The 15,071-nt window shown below is 55.0% G+C and overlaps 1 protein-coding gene across 2 annotated transcripts in view; it reads right to left on the bottom strand.

Moving 5' to 3' along the window:
- Nucleotides 1–1,123: 1,123 nt before the first annotated feature.
- The window catches only part of BMP6 (bone morphogenetic protein 6), a 165,292-nt gene continuing 151,344 nt past the window's right edge, over nucleotides 1,124–15,071 (bottom strand). Inside the window, exons 3-7 of one of the 2 annotated variants that reach the window (XM_070361240.1) lie at nucleotides 11,883–12,031; nucleotides 11,083–11,280; nucleotides 3,395–3,474; nucleotides 2,516–2,626; nucleotides 1,124–2,419 (exon numbers count right to left, since the gene is read on the bottom strand). In XM_070361240.1, the coding sequence (XP_070217341.1) occupies nucleotides 2,270–2,419; nucleotides 2,516–2,626; nucleotides 3,395–3,474; nucleotides 11,083–11,280; nucleotides 11,883–12,031 (688 nt within the window). In that variant the 3' untranslated portion in view covers nucleotides 1,124–2,269. The remainder of the gene's footprint in view (nucleotides 2,420–2,515; nucleotides 2,627–3,394; nucleotides 3,475–11,082; nucleotides 11,281–11,882; nucleotides 12,032–15,071) is intronic. The other variant, XM_070361241.1, reaches the window with a different exon arrangement.

The raw sequence follows: 15,071 nt of genomic DNA, 5'->3' as shown, positions 1-15,071 counted from the left end.
CCAAAGCATTGTTTTCAAAGGGCCCACGAGTCCTAGCCAGGTGGCCTTGCCTTGTGGCCCTGTTGAGTTGCTTTGATCACATGACTTGTTCATACGTGGCTGGTCCATAGCTTGGAGCAGGTTTCACACACAAACCCCCGATGCCTGTGGAAGAGCCACTTGTCCAGCCCCTCTGGACCTCCTGTCTCTGCGGGTGCCTCTCACGGAGGGTGGTGAGCCGCCGTGAAAGCCGTGGTACCTGACACGTGCCTGAGTAAGATAGTGCCGCTGCCATGGCCTTGTGTGGGTGTTGACACTTGACCGATTGCTTATTACTGTTCAAGGAATACTTCTGTCTCTCCTGCAAGATTTCATTTGGGAATGTGAAGCCAGAGTCCCTGTGAACGTCAGGATTCGATGTCTCTCGTGGAAACTGTGGACGTGGGAAGTGCCACACAGCTCGTCGTGACCCTTCTAAGAACTCCTAGGAAGGTTGTGATTGTCTCTGCCTCCCAGGAGGGGGCAGGAGGGCTGCACGAACTCTCCCAGGTCGGGTGTCAGGGACCGGGAACACCCCGCGGCCCCGCAGCAGGTGGCGGCAGATGCCCTGTGTTCGGTCCGCCTTCCAGGAGGCCGCCCATCTCCTGTGTGCAGAGGGGATTGACTCGACCTCCAGACCAAGGCAGGCAGGGTTGCAGTCGGCCACGTCCCTGGTGTCCTGATTCACGCCATCCTGGGTATAAAGCCCTTTTACCGACGCCCTTGGAAATCAGCCGCCGTAGGCCTAGGCTCCCATAAGGTATGTAACCTGTACATCCTTCCGCATCAGTTAGCCCTCGTGATAACACCCTTCGCCCCACCGCCCTTGCTCAGGCAACGTGGCTGCTTAGTGAGAAACGAGACCCCGTCCACTGTCCGCAGCAGATGAAACAGCAGGATCCTGGCCAGCCTCTGCCTTAAAGGAGATCTTTATTAATCATGTATGGTTCACAGATGTTCTTTTAAAAAAAAAAAAACCCAACTTTCTAGAGAAGCACAATCTTCATGAGTGGCTTCGGCTTTGCATTGAGTCTTGTTTTAAAAGAAAATCAAAGTGGTACAATTTGTTTACACTATGATACTTTCTAAATAAACTCTTTTTAAAAAAAAAAGTCTGGTGTTCCCTTAAATGTTACAGCAAAACAGATATAAAATAGACAATAAATTATAGTTTCTATTTACAAAAAAGCTGTGAGTGCAGATATAGATCATAAATGTATTATTTAATCAGTTTAGTATGAATTGGTTTCCTAGTACATGATCGTGAACAAGACATCTTAAGAACATCCTCATCTTTGATCTGAGTCTCATTTTCAACAGGAGAAAACCATGATTTCGGTTCCCAACCCACACGCCTGTCCTAACCCCTTCCTCAGTCTAGATGACTTAGGAAGTCCTCAGCCCATCGCTTCTACTGGTCTAAACCCTTGATGCAGAACGCTATCCCATCAAAGAACTGCGTTACCAACACAGGAGAAGTGGCGGTCCTAATGTAAGTGAGCTTTTCAGAGAGCCATCCCCCACGGGAAGGGGTGCAGACGAGTCGCTCGGGTAAACGATGGCTTTAAAAAGGCTTCTCTTCTGTGGAGCCTCCCCCTCAAAGAGAGGGTCACTCACTCTCTGCTTTTGGTCCTAGCACAGAAAACAGCAAATGCTGGGGCGAGGAGAGGGGTAAAGGATGTAGTTTAACTAAAATAAGTGTATCTTCTCTCACCAACAAAATGCCCACATGACAGCAAGACTGAGACAAAAGGCACTTACTTGCAGGCCGCCCAGCTGAGACCCACGTTCCCAGGGCAAGATCGGAACAGAGGTGTATCCGACCCTTCCGTGATCTGCAAACTCTGAGAAGCTACTGAACCCGCTGATATTTGAGCCAAAGACGACTTTTACTTCAAGATTATTTTCCCTATTTACTCTCTAAAACCACAAGGATCTAAAGCAGTAACTGATTTTGGTGGGTTTGGGGAGGGTGCAGAGGGGAACCCCTCCAAGTTACATTTCTGCAGTCCCCAGACTTCAGACGCTCGAGTGCTGCTTCCTAGAGCCCGATGGCTACTCACAACGCTCACGGTGTGAGCAAGGGGCGGACGGGGTCCCTTCGGGTCTGCATCGGGCGGAAAGGCCAACGCCAGCCGAAGGTGGCCTCGGGGTCTCCTCCTGCGTCCCGGGGGCCTCTGTGGGCTTAAGGCGGACGTGATCCAGGAGTCCAGGCAGTGTGTGCACAGCGTCCCCAGCCATTCACCCCGAGTCAGTGGCACCCACACGCTCGTACGACCATGTTCCGGTACTTCTTCAGGATGACATTGGAGTTGTCGTCGAAGTAGAGCACCGAGATGGCGTTCAGTTTCGTGGGCGCGCAGCACGGTTTGGGGACGTACTCGGGGTTCATGAGGTGAACCTGTTCCAGAGACGAGAGGAGGGGGCGGCATTAGGGATGGCCCCCAGTCCTGGCTGACCCCCCGCCCCCCGTGGCGTGAAGCCGGCCAGCGCTCACCAGGGTCTGCACGATGGCATGGTTGGTAGCGTTCATGTGTGCGTTGAGAGGGAACGAACATTCTCCGTCACAGTAGTTGGCAGCGTAGCCCTTGGGGGCAATGATCCAGTCCTTAATTGAACACAAAAGGAAGCGACAAGGGGTCAGCACACGGGCCCCACACCCCCTGGGTGCTGAGGAACCCCATGAGAAGGCCTCGCTCACGTGGGGCAGCTAAGGAGACAGACACGGGGTCAAGGACGCGTGAGGGGCAGAGTGAGGTGCAGACCTGCTCAGTCTGACTCTGGAGCCCTGGTTCCCACAGCTGGGCCCACCTGCCCCGGCCTGCCTGCAGGCCTGCGGGTGGTCGGCTCCAGGAACCTGGACCAGAGGTGCCTCCTGGAGTCCAGGGTTCCCCTGTCCCCATAAGGCCACCTGCACACGAGAACCATCTCCAGTCACGTGGCACCTAGAATTTGCCTGAGCAGCGGCTTCAGGAAGGAGGCAGCACACGGGTGCCCTTCCAGTCTGGGTGAGCTGATAACTGTCAGATCAGTTTTTCCAGCCCTTTCTCGAAACGCAGTGCACACTGTTGAAATGCCCAAAGCAACGCAGGCCCTGGGGACTGAGAAAGAACGAGGGGAGAACTCTGGGCTGGCTGCGGATCTGCAGGGACTCGGAGGCCGTGCACCTGGGGGTCCCTGGAGAGGTGCAGGGGCAGGGGGCTTCAAGCACAAGTGGGCGGGCTGTCTCCCCTCCTCTCCAAGACCTAGGCAACTGAAAGGCTCCTAAGTACCTTCCCAGGAGGAACCTTCCCGACCCTGAAGTGCAAGGTCTCTGATGATGGCAGCCGCTGCCTTCAGGACGAGAGGAGGCCCTGAGACGGTCAGGAGCACTCACCTGCCACCCCAGGTCCTGGAAGCTCACGTAGAGCTCATGCTTCCGGCAGGCCGTCTTCAGCTCGCTGCTGTTGTAGTCTGCTGGGGATCAGAAGGCGCACCCATAACTCCCTCATTCCCTCCTTCACAGCCTCACCCGGACCCTTGGCCGCGGGCGAGCCCCCACTGGCCGCAGCCTGGGGCACCCAGAGCTCCGCAGGCTGCCAGCCGCTCGGGCGTCTGACACGCTGTTTCCCCTCTACCCCAGGGTCGGGCACACCGGCTCCCATCTCGACATGCCCGCACTGACCCGAGTGGACCTTTCAGCAACAGGGGCATGTTGTGACCCCCTGTTGGACCAAGAGGCCCCAGAGCGCTAACTCAGAGGACACGATTCACGTTCAAGACAAACACACTGGCAGGTTCCAATTCTAACGGGGACCATCCTGAAGCTGCTTGGAGCCTGTGAGGATGGCTTGGGGGGTCAGGAAGGGCCTCCTGAAGGGGGCGCCCTGGAGCCAGGAGGCCAGGAGTGGGGGGACACTGCTGTCCAGTCCCTTGACCGGGTCAGTGTCCCCCAGCCCCCACTAAGCCACCCCAGGAGAGCAGCGCCCGGCACATCAGCAGAAGCGTGCACACCTCTCTGGAGTCAGGCCCCGCTAGTCTGGTTTCTCACCCGACCCCCGCTCATCGAGGGCTGACAGAGCCGCTTCTGTGTGGCATGCCCTTCCCAAGAAACGAGGGGCCCCATCAGACGAGGCTTCTGTCCTCCAGCAGCTCGGGGAGCGGCAGGGGTGATGCGTGATGTGCCCAGCTCACTCCAGCACAAGACAGAATCTGGATGCTGTGCACGGGCTGCTGGAGAGAAACCCCCTCGGGAGGTCAGAGAAGGCACAGTTACGAGGCAGAAGGGGAGAGAGCAGTCATGGAACGAGTGTGAGGACGCGTGAAGAGTGACCCAAACCGTGGACTCTCCTGTGCGATCACTCCAGCTCCAGGGGAGAGAGCAGTCATGGAACGAGTGTGAGGACGCGTGAAGAGTGACCCAAACCGTGGACTCTCCTGTGCGATCACTCCAGCTCCAGGGGAGAGAGCAGTCATGGAACGAGTGTGAGGACGCGTGAAGAGTGACCCAAACCGTGGAATCTCCTGTGCGATCACTCCAGCTCCTCATGGGTCCCCAGAGAGCCCAGGATGGGGTCTGCTCCCCAGAAAGAACTCAGGCCAACCTGACCTCTGGGGAAGGGGGATTGGAGATGGAGGCCAAGTCCTGAGACCCGCGTGATGGCTCTGGACATGGGGCTTGGGGGAGCCCGCAGGTGGGCAGGCACGTCCGCGTGTGGAGCGCGACCTGCCGGATCCCTGCGGGGGGGGGGGAGCCCCGTGTCCCAGGCTGCTCTTCTCAGAGGGGGAGCGAGGGGCTGTTCCTCCCCTGTGTCCCTTATAATCCAACTGGAATCCTGAGTGCAGCACCCCCCCAAGGCCCAGGAGTTGCTCCAGAGTATCATCAGACAGGGGAGGGGGCGCTGCAGGAAGCCCTGAATCCCTCCAGTAGACAGACCAGCGGGGGGCATCAGAAGCGAGCAGAGCCCCTGACCTCGTGGCACCTGTGCCCACCCCAGGCAGGGAGGTCAGGACGGAACGGGACTGGAGGACCCCTGGCTGGTGTCAGGATGCAGGCGGGGGAGTTTCTCGTCTTGCCGACTGGAACCGAGATGACGTGGGCGAGGGCTCCCGCCGACACTCCGCTCTGGCTGACCCACGGTCCCACCCCCGTTCTGGCTCTTTCTTCCCTGGGGCCAAAGGCTGGGAGATGCTCAGGAGAGCGGGGGTTGCAAAGAGATGGACACAGCTAAGCAACTAACCTTTTAAAACGCATTGGGGATTTTGTCATTTTGACCTTAAATTCAAATTTTAGGGCCAGTAGCTTGGCTCCCAGATGTCTCGGTCAAGAGGTAGAGGCTTGTCCAGGGTTTTTTAAATGAAACCAGAACTTAATTCTCCACAGCTGTGGCGGACAAGTGTGGCATGAGTGATTGGAAAGTTGAATTGTTCCAAACTCCATATTCATAATACTTGACTCGCTTTTGCCATTAAGCCCCTTTAGGGTAAAAGTTGCCAAGGAATGAAGCTGACTAGAACTTGACCTTCTCCTCCATCCCTAGGGTTCACCCCTTATGAATGTGCTATTGGCCAGTAGGCTGAATAATCAGAGGCATAAACAGATGCTGCCAGACACTCAAATAATCCATCGAGTACTGCCATCTCCCAGGAGAGCACTGGGGGCCGGGGGCCTCTAGCTAGGGACTGGGGACAGAGGGACATGGAGCAGAGAGTCTCAGGGCTCAACCTTTAAGGGGTATCTCTGTCGTCAAGATCCTTAGCTCCCTATTCTCTTATTCATCAAGATAAAGGCTGAGAAGAGATCAGAGCCCCGATTAAATGGAGCTGTGTGAGACCTTGAAATCCTGCAGCCACAAACGAGTGGGATGGGCCTTCACCGCTGCCTCTCCTGCTAACCATCTCGCCGTAAACAAAATCGAGACACTGAAAATCAAGCTGCCCTCTCCCCGCCTGCCCCTCACCTCCCCAAACACTTTATGAGATTATCGACACCAGAAATCCTGCAGCGTCATGGCACAGGTCTGGGCTTCCCCTGGCAAGCCTCGGAAGCCCTGTGGATCATGGGGTACATGGGAGCCAGAGCCGCCTCTGGGAGAAGCTGGCGGATCCGGCCGAGGTGGGACAAGAGTGGTCAGACCGGTGCAGACGGAGGTGCCCGGGGAACAGCTGCTCTTTGTCCCTGACCTTGTCATTCTAGGCTGGAAGGGAGATGAGACCAGGGAACTGTTGCCTCTAAAAACAAGTTTCCTCTGGGAGGACTAGCCTGAGCTCGGAGAACCTGGGCCGTGTGGACAGCATGCTCTGTGTGCCTGCTGTTCCAGTGTTTTCCTGGCCGAGCGTGGGGCCAGCAGCTGGCGTGGCCTGGGGTGGGGGAGGGGCACGACCAGCCCCCGACAGCCCCGGGTGGGGGGGCGGCAGAAGCCCTGGCTCCTCCCCTGGGCCCTGGTTTCTTAGGCGCCCTGCCTGTCTTTTCCCTCCTCTGTGTTTCTTTTCTCTCTTCCTCTTGGGGCTGGAAAGGCGGCAGGGGTGCCGCTGACCCCAGGGCTTGGGCTGGGCCGGGGCCGCCCAGACTCGGATGCCGCCGCCTCCCGGGGCTGCCCAGCCCCGCCTGGGCGTGAGGAGGGCCCTGCCCTTCTCATCTAGGCCGCCCCGTGGACTGTAGCCCGCCAGGCTCCTCTGTCCATGGAATTTTCCAGGCAAGAATACTGGAATGGGTTGCCATGCCCTTCTCCAGGGAAATCTTCCTGACCCAGATATCGAACCCATGCCTCCTGCATTGGCAGGCAGGTTCTCTACTGTCTGAGCCACCAGGGTAGCTCAATACCTTTGAAGAACTATAAACAGCTACGTCACAGCCCTGACCCATGTCCATTCTACCCAAGCATCGTGTCCATAGTGGATGAGCCCACTCACCTCTGGCACATCCACCCATGGAAGCAAATAAGGAACTAGAGGGGACACCTGCCAAGAACTAAAAGGCTGAGCAAACACTGATCTGTGAGGAGGAGAGCCCCTAGTTTGTGGGCTGAAGTTCCCTGAAATCTACAGCAAAAGATGTGATAATTATAATAAAGTACCCGCATCGCTGCTTTGCAAGTGATGAGTTCTACTTACTTTTCTTAAGCTGGAAGCATACTGAATGGTCCCAACTGGAAAGTTCAAGAGGTAGAAGATATGAACTAGCAACAAGAAGGTCAGCAGTATATTTACATGTACCAGAGCCACCTCTCCTCCCAGGATCCCTAAAGATACATGTTTGGGTGGGCTGGAAAAAGACAGAAGGAGAATTTAAGAGATGCTCACAGGTAGCATCTGAATCAATGAAGAGCTCATTTTGGGAGAGAGAGAGTCTTGTGAAGTTACTGGTTCATGACAGTCAGCAGGGCTGAGTGACGGCACCACGAACATGAAGGATGAAGGGGACCCAAAGTTAGCTAATCCGATTTGACATAATTGTTCCAAGTGGCAGAAAATGTTTTAAAACCATCTGCCAAAACATGGAGCAAGTCTCACCCGTGGTGTTGGCAGCCAGCTGCTAGACATGGCAGAAAATCTCAGACTCACCAGCTGAACTGAAATCGCATTAACTACTCCTGCCCCAAAGATGTCTAGGAAAGATCTTGAAAAATGAGCTAGAACAGAATCTAGAATCGCCACACAGAACCAACCCTCAAGGCCATTTGTTCACAACTCTTGTAATGGGTCGGTCAGGTGTCAGTCCCCCTGGAGACAAAATCATGGAACCGGAGAGAAAGATACTGTGGAAGAAGCAGGTAGAATGAGACCATCTAATGAGAGTTCTGGGAACCGTGGACAGGGTGGGCACCACAGGATCAGTGGCTGAGTCACTAGAATCCCCAGTGGGCTTGCACCAAGCCCACTGGGGATTCTAGTGGTAAAACGTGTCAGAACGATGAATGATATGGTCCAGACGATACGCAAGCCCACTGGAGAAGTGCAAATCGGGGTAAGTGAAACCCATCCAGGGAGACTTGGGTCCAAACCCACTGTTCTGGTGCATGTGTTTGGAAAGTCCACTAGAAGGCCAAGGAGAGATGTGAGAGCAGATTTGGGGGAGGACGGGGACAGGCAGACAGGCTCGCGGCCCTTCCTCGTTGAGGATTGGTCCTGCCGTCTCCAGATTTGGCAGCTCAGCTTTAAACACAGACGCATATTTCCCTGCCACGTTTCAGCTGGAGGACAGGCAGCTGGAGGACTGATGTGCTCACTCCTCTGCCCAGCAGCAGGACGGTGTCTGGTGGGCTACCCTGCTGGTCGTTTGAGTGGAGAAATGTTAATTCCCTAGGAGCACATCGTGGAAGACGGGGGCAGCAGGGGGCAACACTCTCTTCCTTCAACCTCCGGAAAGACTCACAAGGAGAAGTCCTGTCTGGACTCACACAGTCACACGCGACCACAGCGGTCTGTCTCAGCAGCATCTACAAAGTGCATAAAAACCCAGAAGCGCTTGGCCCCACAACAGCCCAGAAATAAACATGAACCGGCTGGTCTGTGCCCCTGGGCAGGAGATTGTCATCTTTCTGGAAATCCTTTCTCCAAGAGCAAGTGCCTCTGCACATCCATCCCCATTAATGGCAAGAATAAGTAAGGAGGAAAGAACCAGAGAGAGAGAGCAGGGGACTTCTTGGCGGTCCAGTGGTTAAGAACCCTCTTTGCAATGTAGGGGACGCAGGTTTGATCCCTGGATGGACAACTAAGCCCGTGAACCACAACGAAGATCCTGCATGCTGCAACTAAGACCTGACTCAGCCAAAAGATAAAGAAATATATGTTAAAAAAAAAAACCAAAAAGTAAAGCAATACTTCAGTGGGTCTAACCGGATCATTAATTGGACCATCTTGAGAGAGTCTTTGAAGATAGTGGGGGGTCGGGGGGAGGACTCTCCAGAGTAAGGGGTTTAAACCCCCTTTTGCGAGGGCAGAGGCGTTTGTTAGGAACTCTGCTTTCTTACCCCTGAAAAAGGCAGATACACTTGCCTCTTCTTACAAAGCAATCCACCTTTAATACTCATATTTAATTCAAACTCATCAAACTGGAAACAAAATGCTGAAAGGGACTTGGAAGAGAATAATTCAGTGATGCCACGGAAACCCAAATCAGAGATGACATGTTTTCTCAATTAGAAAAGAAATTTTATGTGTGTACTGGTGGGGGGAGGGGAGGTGGAATAAATCAAGTGAAATTTTCATTTAACAAAAGCAATCAGCATCCCAGAGCTGCCTTCGTGTCTGAGGTCCCAGCACCAAACTGACCGCAGCTCGTTAATGAACGGCCGTCATTGGCGGGCTGCGCCGCCATGCCCCGAGGAGAAGCCCGGGATGATTGCTGTTCCGAAGGCTTCCTCCACAGCGCATACAGGAAAGTCATCACTTCTTCTTTTTCTTTAAACCCTAGCCCTGACTGTTTCTAGCAGTAAACACAGGAACACCCATGCTGGGCGACGCTTCCAAGAAACAGCAAGAGGACAAGCGGCAAAATGTCACATCACGCTGGGTGGCGCCCCTTCTGGTTCCACATCCAAGTTACTGGGAACTGAAATGGCTGAGTCGGAATCCAGAGTGAAGACACTGCTTCCCACAGGAAAACTGGGTGCTTTGGAAAGTTCCACGAACTCTTTCCAGCCGCAGAAGATGACATTGTTTTAAAGCCACCTGGAAGAGTTAATGCATCTGCCTGACGTATTTTACATCCCTTTTAAGGAGCCTGACATACCTGCTAAGAACTTCCTATGGCTGGAGGCACCTCATCTTTGAGCCAGAGCGATGCTCCTCATTCAATCCCAGCAAAGCCACTGAGCATCAAGCGTGCCCACCAACCGCTGGGTAAACCGAAGCCAAACTGGATCAGGTTCGTCCTGAGTCACAAAGCAGGGCTTCCCAGGGTGGCAGTGTGAAAGCACCGGTGCTGCCGATGCAGGGAACGAGAGAGATGCGGGTTCAGTCCCTGGGCCAGGGAGATTCCCCTGGCACGGCAACACACTCCTGTATTCTTGCCTGGAGAATCCCATGGACAGCGGAGCCTGGCAGGCTACAGTCCACACGGTTGGAAAGAGTCGGACATGACTTGGCACATGCACACACGCTAAGTTACAGAGCGCTGATAAGGAAAGCAAGATCTCTGACTACAAATCCCAAAGTGAACCCTCAACTTGGTGCCTGATTTCCGGGCTAGTTAAAGGGAAAGGAAGCCTGGAACCTGTAAGCACCCAGCAAGATGCACCTTGTTTTGAATTCAACACTGACCAGCTCTGTGCTGCCTATCAGCGCCTGCATGCCCTGCCTCCTGTTCTGAAGACTGGCTCTGCATGGGAGGGAGCCTGTCTGCAGGACTGCTGAACTGACACTCTGGCAGAGAGGGCTGTTTCCTCTCTCTTGCCCTTTGAACCTGCCCATTCAGGGCAGGCGGTGGGGGGTGGGGGCGGGGCCGCACCCCACCCGCTAGCTCCAGGCTCTGCTGAAGCTACTGCAGAAGAGGCGCTCTCACCCTGAAGCTGAGGTTGCCTTTCTCAGCACATGTCGAGCTAGGCTTTCTGAGACCACCACCAACAAAGGAAAAAGGAAAGGGGATTCCTACTATCTGCTGAGCCCATGGGTCTCACCACATCTCAAGGCAGAACACCGAACTGCCCAGTTGAATGAAAACCAATGAAACCCATCAGAGAGGGTGCTGGAACTGACTTGCCATCACTCCCAGCCAAGAGCACTGACCGACACGAGCCCGCCTTCTACAAAGGCATGAAGTCTGTCTGTCACCACTTCCCGGGCATAATGCAATTTGGAGAAAATGCAGTCATTCCCTGGATCTTTATGGGAATGAAGAAGAGCTGGGAGAAATCTGATCAGACAGAAGGATGCTTTTCTGGGACAGCAGACACTGAGGCTGTCTCAACCTGCAGACAATCTTGGGGTCACAAAGGCTCCCCTCTGACGGCCTAGGCGTCCGTCCAGATAATCCAGGGCACCTACAGCTGCACGTGGGCCTGCAGAGCTGGGCAGCGCCTGCAAGCCTCGGCAGGTCCTGTGTCCTCACAGACACCCCGGGGCCCACAGGCGTCCCTGACCCACCTGAAGCGCTGGAGGCCCGCGACACGTCCTGGGCCGGGGTGGAGCGGTTCCGGGCCTGCTGCCGGCGCCGCCCGGGGGCCGACCGGGCACTGCGCACGTGGACCTCACTGGCCTTGAAGAAGGCCACCATGAAGGGCTGCTTGTCGTAGGGGCCGTCCCTGCCCACCAGGCCCGCGGCCCCAGGGCTGATGCTGAGCCCTGTAGGCAAATACGGAAGCGCACCTCTGAGATGTGGCACCGAGCCTGGTGTCCACCTGCAGGGCACGCCCAAGCCTCCCGGGTGCCCTCAGAGAGGAGGAGCCCACGTGCGGGTAGACACGGGGCACCCTGAGCCCTACCCCCTCCTCCTGCCAAGGTCCCGGGAGGCAGGGCAAGGGGTGGTGGGGCCCCCAGTTCCCCTGTTCCTTCTGCTATCTTCTGTTCACACCCATCTTCCCCATCTTACGTCTCCCACCCAGGAAGGTGACTTCATGGGCTGACTGGGTCCGGCCCGAGGGGACTGGGACCTGCCAAGCTCTGACACTGCAGGAGCGGGTGCAGGAAGGGCCCCCACAAACCTACTCAACGTCAGCACCTAGAGCTCACCCCGGCCTTCCTCTTTAACTCAGCACCCAGCTCCTACCCCTCTCTGAGGCTCCCGGACCATCTAACTGTCCCTGAGTCCTTGCCAGGAGGCCCTGGGGCAGGACTCTGCTTGTCCACCAAGGCTCCAGGAGGTCGGGAAACGGGGGGCCCGCCTGGGGACCACGGCTGCCCACACCTGCCGCCAAGGAGGCAAAGGCCCGAGTCCCTGAACTCACCATCGCGCGTGACCACGCTCAGCTGCAGCCCCATGTTGTGCTGCGGAGTCAGGACCCACAGGTTGCTGGTGGCCGTGATGTCGAACTCCAGCCAGCCCGCCTCTGAGGCCCACACAGCACGCGTGCCCAGCAGAAACAGGTCCGAGTCTCTGGAAGAGAGAGGAGACAGAGGGTGAGGGCACAGGGCCCCGGCTCAGCCCGCGGTCCTGCCAGGCGTCAGAATGCAGGCAGGACGGTGGCCCGTGCCCGGCGCCATCAAAGGGAGTGCACATGAGCTGGGGTGCCACACCGGCTTCCTCCTGACACGGGAGGGCCCTTCACGTCCGCGGGAGCCTCACAACTGCTCGTGCCAGAGGTTTTTAGATTTAAGAAAAAATAAATAAGTAAACGGGCCTGTGGTTGTTCACTTTATGGCTAATGAACTCTAAAAAGAAAATGGAGGGGTGGGGGGCCGAGAAGAAAACGATGAAAAAAATACTAAAATCAGGATTAGTAAAGATGAGCATTTACTAAGCTTTGATTTTTTTTTTTTAATGAGGGTCCAACAATCCTCACATGTTCTTAGTTCCTGTGGAAGGGGAAACCAGGGTTCACATGCTATTTCTGAGCATCAATACTTTTCTTTTAATCAACACCTTTGCACACGGCCTGCGGTTAAGAGCCGAGTCCTTGCTCGTGTGGACTGCAGAATGGAGTCGGTGTCGGCCCCACCGTGAGCCGCCTGGGCTCCTGTGAGGCAAACTCAATGAGCCCATTCCTTCCACTGGACTCCACAGGGCTGTTCTTATATTTACATACACATTTCTTGTCTTTTCTTTTTTACAGTTTCCAGCTAACACAACCCACGGGATCATGGACAGACAGGGTGAGGGACCCATATGCTGTGACAAAGCGGTGTGAGGGACGGTCACCTCGGGGTATCACAGGGACACCCATCTGAGTTGACGCCCCGGGGTCACGGGCAGAGAGTGGCCTGGAATCCCTGTGACAGGGAGGGAGAGGTTTCCACCCTCCCTGGGAAGACGCAGACCCCCTGGTGCTGGAAACATTCTGTGTGGAGAGCTTACAGGACAGAAACATGACTAGAATTCAGTACTAAACTTAAAATGAGCATCATAATACGAACAGCATACATTTAAATCCATTACAAAGTGCCTGCATCTGCTCGGCTTGGGCCATCCTGCAAAGCAGGCAGAGGATCATTACCCCCATTTTACAGGACACTGCGACTCAGACATGAGTTCACAGACACGTCATGGTCAAGGCCAGAAGCCAGTGGATCCTGAGATTTCCACAAGGGCCTTCCCGCCTTTTGAGATCATGATGAAAGACAACCTGCGACAAAGGAACAAAATGTATCTCTAGTCCATCCAATGGTCTGGAGGCCAGCGAAACCTCTGAGTGAAAAGTCTTAGACTTCTCAGAGGAGAAACAATTTTTCCTGTTTACCCCGCTCAGAGCTGGAAGGCAACACTATTGTCATCTTTTCTGAGCTCGGAGCAGTAGGTGTGGCTACGCAGCGTTTACTCAGCTGGTGGACAGGGTCTGCGGGGGGCACGCCCGGCCTGCCATCTATAAAGCTCCCCCCTCAACGCGTGTGTCACAGCCCCTGCTGACAAATTACCCCCCACCCCCGTCACTGAGGCGACTGTGGGCGGACAGACGGGGGTGTTCATGGAAAACAGCAAGAGGGGACACAAGTCCACAGCTTTGAAGTGAAGATGTGAAGACATCAGTTCTGTTCTGGAAGGTAGGAAAAGACTCTCATCCAGAAATAACAGAACCAGGAACAGCAATGTGGGGACAGTCTGGTCCTGAAAGAAGCACCAGACACGTTCTTATCAGAGGAGCAGTTCTAGAATGAGGATGTGGTGGGGATGTCAGCGCCCACAGGGTGCCATGGCTGAGGGGCACTGGTCACTAGGGCGTCAATGGGGCAACTGGCTCATGTTCTTAGGACTTGTAACAAGGATGCAGAGAAATACAGCCCAAGATACGAGTGTGACACGGCTGGTAGAAAGAGCTCAGTTCAGTACAGTGGCTCAGTCGTGTCCGACTCTTTGCGACCCATGGACTGCAGCACACCAGGCCTCCCTGTCCATCACCAACTCCCAGAGCTTGCTCAAACTCATGTCCATTGGGTTAGTGATGCCATCCAACCATCTCATCCTCTGTCATCCCCTTCTCCTCCTGCCTTCAATCTTTCCCAACATCAGGGTCTTTTCCAATGAGTCAGTTCTTCACATCAGGTGGCCAAAGGATTGGAGTTTCAGCTTCAGTCCTTCCAATGAACAGTCAGGACTGATTTCCTTTAGGATGGACTAGTTGGATCTCCTTGCAGTCCCAGGGACTCTCAAGAGTCTTCTCCAACACCACAGTTCAAAAGCATCAATTCTTTGGCACTCAGCTTTCTTTATGGTCCAACTCTAACATCCATACATGACTATTGGGAAAACCATAGCTTTGACTAGATGGACCTTTGTTGGGAAAGTAATGTCTCTGCTTTTTAATAAGCTATCTAGGTTGAGCTAGAATGAGCTTTTATATTTCAAAAGTAGGGCTCAGGACAAAGGAATGGGGGAGTCTGTCAGCTGAGAAAGTGGGAGATGGGACAGAAGGCCATCATCCAAAAATGGGGCAGAGACAGCAGAGGACAGGAAGAAGAGGGGGTGTGGTTTAAGGAGGGCAGAGGAGGCACACGAAACCATGACAGGGAAGAAATGGAGTCCACAGGTGGGTGGGGCTTGGTGGACACGGGAGCCTGTGTTGTAACCTGACGCTGCTCCAGGTCACCCAGGGGCCCCCCACGTACCCCCCCCAGGACCTGGCAGGGCTTCAGGGCCGCGCCTCGCTGACTGTCCGGTGAAGACAAGGCTGGTTCTCGCCGATTAGAAGACCAGGGGGTCCACACACACGTGGGCTGCAGCTGAGCTCCGGGGCTCAGGGCACGGAGGCCAAATCAAAAACAGCCACTCAAACAAGGGTGCTCAGGTCCCTGGGAGCAGGGGTGATGGAGCGCAGGGACTTAAAGTAACCGGGCTCAGGGCCTCCCCAGCGGTCCAGGGGTTAAGACTTCAGCTTCCAGTACAGGGGGTGTGGGTTCAAACCCTGGTCGGGGAGCTGGGATCCCACAGGCGTCGTGGCCAAAAAACCAAAACATAAAACCAAAACAAATTCAATAAAGACTTT

This window comes from Bos mutus, chromosome 23 (assembly GCF_027580195.1).
Source record: "Bos mutus isolate GX-2022 chromosome 23, NWIPB_WYAK_1.1, whole genome shotgun sequence".
Taxonomy (NCBI): Eukaryota; Metazoa; Chordata; class Mammalia; order Artiodactyla; family Bovidae; genus Bos; species Bos mutus.
The sequence above is the reverse complement of the archived record's forward strand: the minus strand, read 5'-3'. Positions and strand labels throughout refer to the sequence as shown.